The sequence below is a fragment of the Diospyros lotus genome, chromosome 3 (assembly GCF_014633365.1).
Source record: "Diospyros lotus cultivar Yz01 chromosome 3, ASM1463336v1, whole genome shotgun sequence".
In the NCBI taxonomy this organism is placed as follows: Eukaryota; Viridiplantae; Streptophyta; class Magnoliopsida; order Ericales; family Ebenaceae; genus Diospyros; species Diospyros lotus.
The window spans coordinates 36,289,041-36,297,321 of record NC_068340.1 but is presented as its reverse complement, the minus strand read 5'-3'; the positions used below and the strand labels follow the sequence as shown (position 1 = coordinate 36,297,321).

Below are 8,281 nucleotides of genomic sequence, written 5' to 3'. Positions count from 1 at the left end.
CGAAATGTTATGGGAATTAATTCGTCGGTTATTATTGTCATTTAGTGGACTTTTCTAACTTTGAGAGTTTAAGAAGAATTACTTTATTTTTTAGCAAAGAACAAAGACTTTGAGGATAAGATTAACTGACAATTCTGTCTTCAGAATTAAGGTACACTTCTTCTTCTGTCTAAGAATCAAGTAAAGTAAACATCAAATTCAAATTCAAATGTGGTGTTAAATGTCTTTTAACATATATATATTATTTTAAAAATTAAAAAAAGCACAAGAACAATTAATAAAAAAGGCTCTTAATTTCTTGACCTGATAGAACAAGAGCTAGCGGGCAAAATTCATCATCTCAGAAATAAATAATCTAAAAATGAAGTATGATTTTACAAAAACATAATAGTAGCAGCCACCAAATTACCATTATTTAGGGTTTCAATGCCAGCCACGGCTGACAAAGATGGCATCACCCCTTTTGCGTCATAATGAAAACGTCGCGGTATGTACGTAAGCCTTCGGCTGAGCTATTTCGCCTCACTTTCCTCTCATCAAACTCCGTTTCTTCTTCACATCTTCTCTCCCTTTGCTTCTCACTTTCCTCACTCTCCACCTATAGCCTCATCCTTTTCTCTCTCTCTCTCTCTCTCTCTCTCTCTCTGCCTTCTGCTTCGGACAAGGATAAGAGAAAAATGGGGACTCTCTTGCCGGGAAAATCCTGCGGTATCCCGACAAGGGCGGTGGAGAAGCTGGTCCAGGGCCGGGATTTGGCGGGCCAGCTTCAGATTCTGCTTGAGAAGCCCGCCGGAGGTTGCGGATCTGTCTCGGCCAAGGAGCTTGTGGTGAAAATCTTGGCGACCTTCACTGAGACTCTCTGTGTGCTGGAATCTTGGGATTCCGGCGAGGATTCCCAGTTTCCGGCGGCTACGCCAGTGGGGTCTCCCAGCTTCGGTGACCAGGTGTCGGTTGACTCCGGGGAGAGTAGCAAGCGGCCGGCGGCGGCAAAGGACCGGCGGGGCTGTTACAAGAGAAGGTAATTGGTTGGGTTATTTTATCATGTCTTGTCTCTCCATAATATTTTATTGTCACCCACTTGGATTATTCTTTATAATTATTCGGAAAACAAACCCATTTTTTGTATCGTATTCGGAACAGATTCAAAGCAAGCAACAATTAGAAAAGAACTGTAAATTATTCATAAACTGTGAACTATAAAGAAGCCATCTTTATAGTTGCTTTCTGATCCGTAGCCTAGTTACTGAATTTACATGGATCTGTTCCAAATTAACATCAAATAATTAATTTGTTTGATTGTTGCAGAAAGACTGCAGATTCATGGACAAAAGTCTCGAACTCGGCTCAAGATGGCTATGCATGGAGGAAGTATGGACAAAAGGAAATCCTGAACGCCGACTTCCCCAGGTTAATATTCATCTCCTCAAGAAACTGATGAGCAGATGACTTTTCCTTTTTCTTTTTTCTTTTTGGATGAAAATGAGAGTAAAAAAATAACATGCATTTTCTTAAATTAATTACCTTTTCTCTTTCATAAAAAGAAAAACTTTAACTTTCTTAATTTTCCTTCATCAAATACTAGTCTTCGTTAATAGAGAAAAAGCTTATTCAAAATTCATTTTGATGGGCACTGCAGGTGCTACTTTAGGTGCACACACAAGCCTGATCTAGGTTGCCAAGCAACAAAACAAGTTCAGAAGATTCAAGAAGATCCCATCATCTACCAAAGCACATACTTCGGCCACCATACTTGCGGAAACACAGCTCAGAGATCAGCTTCCCAAGGCATCTCAGATGATCATTCTGATCGTGCGAAATCTTTTATTCTAGAATTCGAACCAAAGGGCCAAATCAGTGAAGATCAGCCCCACGGCCACGGCCTCTCTAATTTCCCAGTGCCAGTAAAAGTAGAGGAGCCTAAAATTAAGGTATCATCATCTCTGGGCTCTATCCAATTGCAGGATCTATTTTTAATGCCATCTTTGGAGGGTACCGTGAAGTTCTCTGAACATGAAGATGTAATCTCCAGCAATGTGTATTCATCTGCATCTACTGGTTCTGAAGGCCTTGTTGATGACATGAACTATCTGATTGATGTTGATGGTGGTGATTTTGGGAATTACCTTAGTTTTGAAGAGATCATTAGTGGTGAGCCCAATGCTTTAGGGCTTTAATAGCAAGATGATAAAGTATATTCTTAATCTTAATGTAACCATATATATTCTCTTAACTTTCTGTGGCATGGAAAGTGTACACACACACACACACACACAGATATATATATATATATATGTATGACTACGATCATCTTGCTTTTGTCATTTCAGTGAGCTTTCTGATTGCTTTATCATTTGGTACGTGGTTCCATCACTTTTCTTAATTCTGGGTAGGGTTGGCGTTTTGGTGGAATCTTTAGGTACTCTCACTTTTGAGTGTTGCAAGGCTGATAAAAGCATGCCACCAAAAGATGTATATATATCTCTAATTAGTTAAGCCTGTCTGGAGAATTATGGGCAACTCATCTTGGATTTGTTCTAATTATTAATCAATTGTTTTCATTGATCATTTAAGGAAGTTACCTTTTTTATTTTTTTGGCTTGATTAAGGAAATGAAACATTATTAATTGAACAAAAATATTTAATGGATGAGTGAAATATAAATTAAACTTATAATACTTTTGTATGAAGTAACTAATCTAACCTACTAACTAATGAGATGGAAAATGCGTGAATTGCCCCCAATATTATGAGATTTGGACGGTAAGTAGATATCCTAGTTTAAAAACCTATTATTAATATTATTTAAGCAAACATCTCAATATTTATCACCTCTCCAATTATAACTAATTTATTAACATCTTGTTTATCATTATATTAAATTTTATTTCATTTAAAATTTTACTTTAAAAAAATAAAGTTACTATAAACTATCAAACGTATCCAATATTCTTTATTTGAAACATTTTATTTTTTAAACATTGGAGATCTTCTTATAAATTACATGAATTTTAGGTGTAATTTATTCAATAAAAAATCTTTATTTCATGGATTTATACCTCCAATTTGCAAATAAAACATAAAATCTTTACCTTTACTTTATTAATACTATTTTCACAATTTAAATTTTATGACCTTGCACCCATAAATAAAAGGGTTAAGAATAGTAAGGAGATGAGATGACAGCTTAGAGGAGTTTGACTTTTCTATTACCTCTTATCTAGCTAGGGTTGATTACGGTTTCAAAATCAACAGTTTCGGTTTCACTTTCTGGTAGAATAAGAATTGAACTGCCTCTAGATTATTCCAATTTTTGTTCCTTGACAGTTCAATTCCAATTCTCAACGATTTCGGTTTCCATTCGAATTAATTTAATAAAACAAAATAAAAACTTAATTTATATAAATCAAGTTATTTACATATTCTTTTACAGTTTAAAAGAATTAAAATTTACATAGTCCATTTATGATTTATCATTTAAATTTATAGCCCCTTCCCTTAATCAATTTTTTTTCCTGAAATATCAATTATTGTGTATTATATTATATATATTTATATTTATTTAATTTATTTTTAATAATTTGAATTAATTCCGATTCCTTATTTATAGAAACCGAAACAAAATTGTAAATTTTCAGTTCTATTTTTAATTTTTGAACTAAAATCAAAAAATGAATTTTGATTTAAAGTTTAGAAAGACAATTCCAACTTGATTCACAGTTCGAACTAAATTATGGTGAGGCCTATTGTTATATTTAAGTGAAACTTCAAATGATAGCGTTTTGCGGAAAGACAAGAGGGTCTTTTGGCAACCCCTATGGCAGCCCAAAATGGTAGCACTTTGGGCCTTGGGTGGAGGGCCAAATCGGCAACCGCCTTTGCCATTTTTCTTGGCGTGCTTCTCTTTGTCTTTTAGTCTGACTCTTCCTCAATCGTCGATGTTTTGTTATGTCTTTATACGATGTAATCTGCACAGCTTGAGTCTTCTTTATATCAGCTATAGTTGTCTCCAGATGTTAAGCGGGACAACCTCCGATTATCTGTTTCTATTAAGGTTTGTTCGATCATTCTTTGATTCATTCTTTCTGTATAGATGCTCTATCCATTTTCTCTCTAAGGTGTAGGCCTCTAATCTTTAGCTTTGTGGTTATGGGGTTATTTTAATTTGAGAATCATTTTTTTGTATAGTGAGATCTGAGAGTGTTCTTTGTTTATAATCGATGGCTGTAAATAGATTTTATCCCTATAGTGCAATGAACTTCCTTTACCGGAACTCAACGTAGATGTAGTTTTCTTTAACAGGTAAACCACAATAAATTATTTCTGTTCTTTATTTTGATTTATTTTAAGTTTTTGTGTATGATTCTATCTATTCATTCAATTTGAAATCAGTCTATTTTATTTAAAATCAATCTATTTTATTTACTTTATAAAAGAAGGTTGATTTAGCGTTGGGTTTGGTCTCATCCCTACGCCTATCACTATACAAGGGAACAATGGAGGACCCAGCCAGCAGCCTTTTCCTTGGCTAATACCATACAGACAAAAGGCAGTTAATTACAAATTTATCTTATATTAATTTTACATAAAAACTCTACTTACTAAAACATCCATCATTTCCCTTTCTTATTTTCCACCAGCTTGTATCAAATTTTATACCAAAATAAATATAGTAAAATATCATGGAGGTAATTTTTTAGTTGAGAGAAAAGAAAAGCCATTTATATGCTATTCATTAATTATATAAGAACTAATTATCTTATCTTTTCTAATTAAAGTAGTGTGACAGTCAGTCTCGCCTTTTGACCATTATACTGGAAGTTAATAATAATAATAATATATGTTGTTAACATATTTGAAGACGTTATATTAACTTTAGCATTAATTCCATACATTGATTCATTTGTTTATTTTGCCCTTCGACACATAAAGAGACCACAATGTCCGCCAATCAATTCGTACTTTCATTTTTATTTTTTAATATAAATATCATAGAGTTTCGTGCTGAGAAGGGCAAAACTAACTTCATTCATAAGAATACAAATTGTAACCCAAAAAAAAAAGAAAAATAGAAACCTAATGTTTTGTCCACGACTGGCACTGGCACTGGCACTGGCACTGGCATTGGCATTGGCATTGGCATGCTTCCCCACTCCAAGAGGAGAAGTTTGATTGAACATCGTACATTGCATAATTTGCACGTGATGAGATAATTTTGTCCGTCCGTCTCATAAGTCCTGTCATTTCTACTTTTCTATCTTCCTTCGTTCCTTAAGTTTTTTGTTTGCTGCCACTACCAGCTAGACTAGATGAAAGGTCTGGTTGCTGCCATATATTCGTGTTTTTTTTTTTTTCCATTTAATGATAAAAGACGAAGGTGATAACCATTAAGTCTTTGAAACAATTATCAGTTTGTCTTCATTAACATTAGATATGGCCTATAAATTGACTCGACATTTAAGTTTCTGAGCCAATGGGTTGTGTTGATGTGTGACACGGATGGATCTATGCATGAGTTGTGTCAAGCGGATCATAATTAAAAATAATTTTTTAATATAAAAAATAATAAATTTTACTAATAATTTAGTCAAATAAATTTTTAACTCATCCCAAAATTTATGATGTGTAATTTCTCTCTCAAAAAAAAAATTTAACCTCTCCTACATAAATTTTTGGATCCGCCCCTAATGTGCGATCTCTTTCAAAGATTTTATAGGTATAAATATTTTTTGCTAACATAATCTTATCCACATGTATGGTATAAGTAAGATATATATTTTTAAATAGTTATCTTTATTGTTTTGATTTCTTAAAACAGAGATATATGTTATTTTTATTTTTAAAATAATTACAAAAAAACAAAAAATAAAAAAGTTAAATTAACACCCCCCCAAAAAAAAAAAAACTAAACTTTTTGGCTTCTTACCATTTTAAAATGATTTAATATTTTTGTAATTTATACTCACTCACTGTTGACAATAAAAACTAAGGGTGCGTTCTCTTTGCTTTTTAATTTTTAATTTTGAGTTTTGAATTCATTTTCAGTTTTCTGTTTTGGTACTCTCTTTTTAGAAAATTGAAAACGCGTTCTCTTTGTCATTTTAAAAAATCATTTTTCAAAATAGAAAATTAGAAAACGCGTTCTCTTTGAAATTTTGAAAATATTTTTTTAATGATATTTTATTCAATAAATTTGATTATTAAGTAAATTATAAATATTTAATGTTAATATATTATTAAAAATATATATATATTTTAAAGTTAATGAATTTTATAATATTTTTTCCATTACAATAATAAAATATGAATAAATAAATAAATAAATATGTTTTGAGTTTTGAGTTTGTTTTGGATGAAAACACTCAAAATAACTTTTTGTTGTTTTGAGTTTTCTTTACAAATTTTTTTTTATTTTCAAAAATGTATTTTTAAAAACAGCAAAGAGAACACGTTTTCATTATTTTATAAAATTAAAAATAACTTAAAAATAATAAAGAGAACGCAACCTAAATGTTCCTGAGCTCTGTTTTATAATCATAATAATAGATTTATAAGTTTTGCTTATGAATTGTAAATAATCTAAAATTTCGGTAAGTGAATTATAAAAATTAAAAATTTATTCAAAAAGGCTTAAAGTTTAATACTTTATTCTAATTTTTTTTTTTTTTATGTCATTCACTTGAACAAAAACATTGTCATTTTGCGGAGGAGATGACCGGAGTCGAAGGATATTGGGCTCCAGCGAGTGAAATCGGCGTGCGGACATGAAAAGGAAGGGGGCAGTGGGTAGACGGGGAAGAAACGCCGTGTGTCGGCCGACATTAAGATTCGCAACTACCCATTCCCAATCTACTAAGGCTTCCGTCCGTAGGATGTATTTTGTCTTTTCTTTAGGCTTTTCTGTTTGCATTTGGCGATTGAATATTTAATATTTATTTAACTTTATCACACGGTACGACGCTTTAGCAAATTTAGAAAATTTATTATTTATTGAGCATTATCCTGTGTCTTTCTTTCAAGTGCGATTTTGTTCACCCCTTTAACTAGGGTGATGGTCACCCTCACAATTTTTGTGATGGTGAAAAAGTAACAAAACGACATTTAATATTTTCATGTCGTTCCATTGCTTTTTCACCCTCACATAAATTATGAGGGTGATTATCACCCCATTTTTGAGGGTGAACAAAATTGCACTGCTTTCTTGATACTGAAGATAATAATCCAGCCTCCTTTAATATCGATAAATAAATTAATATTTTTAAAAAGCGTTCAATAACTATTTTCTTACGTTTCAAGAATGAATAATAACATGTCAAAAATAAGTTATTAAGGATTTTAATTCAATTATTATTATTATTATATAATATAAGATACATGCGAATTTCTAATATTTTATATTAAACCAACAATTTTTATTTTTAAATAAGATCATATCACTTAATATATATAATCACAGAATAATTAAGGTGAGATCTAGTTATGAGTTTAAGATTTTGGATTTACAAGGTTAATATAAATACACCTAATTATCATGATTCATGATTAATCGTCCATAATTAAATAGTGTGAATGTAGATATATTACGCTCCTTAATAATAGACTCATTATAATCTTACCCCTAACTCATAAAAGACTCAAAATATTCTTGATAGCAGGGCGGCTCAAGGGGCAAGCTACTTAAAGCATGTGCCTAATAGGAGGGCTCCAAAATAGGAGGGCTCCAAAAGATTTCAAAAACTAGTTTTGTCTGGTTGCTATTTAAAATTGTTTTATTTTTAATTAATAACTGAACAAATAAAAAAATTATAAAAGAATCAAAAATAAAATAAAAATGATGAAAGTTAGTGAAATAAAATAATTATTTTAATTTTATTATTAAAATAAAATTAATAAATTTTTAATTTTTTTATTAAGAGATTACGACCCCTAAATTAATAATAACTTAGGATCCTAATCCCTTGAGCCCACACTCCTAGATGGGTTTGTAAAAATAAAAAAAGAGGCCTAGTAAAGAATCTTATTAATTAATAAAAAAAAATACATTAGAGTTTAGTAAAGGTGAAGATTCTGAAACCGCTAGACCTCAAATTCAATTTATTTAATTTATTATAATTTAATAATTAGATTAGTTGGACTTAGCCAGGGACATAAACGCCATAGTGTGATGTTATAATTGCATGTCAGAAGAGGTACGTAATTAATTCCTTCTGGGTCTGTAGCTCCCAATCAGACAAAGCGATCGATGGGCAGTCAGTCTGAATCAGTACCATTAAGAGTCGGTACC

At 31.5% G+C, this 8,281-nt stretch overlaps 1 protein-coding gene across 1 annotated transcript; it reads left to right on the top strand.

Annotated features, from left to right (window-relative positions):
- The first annotated feature begins 507 nt into the window (after nt 1–507).
- LOC127796319 (WRKY DNA-binding transcription factor 70-like) lies at nt 508–2,321 on the top strand. Its single transcript, XM_052328404.1, has 3 exons — nt 508–1,018; nt 1,306–1,407; nt 1,637–2,321. Exons 1-3 carry the CDS (start codon nt 678–680, stop codon nt 2,172–2,174), a joined length of 981 nt encoding a protein of 326 aa, XP_052184364.1. The 5' UTR covers nt 508–677; the 3' UTR covers nt 2,175–2,321.
- The last annotated feature ends 5,960 nt before the right edge of the window (nt 2,322–8,281 follow it).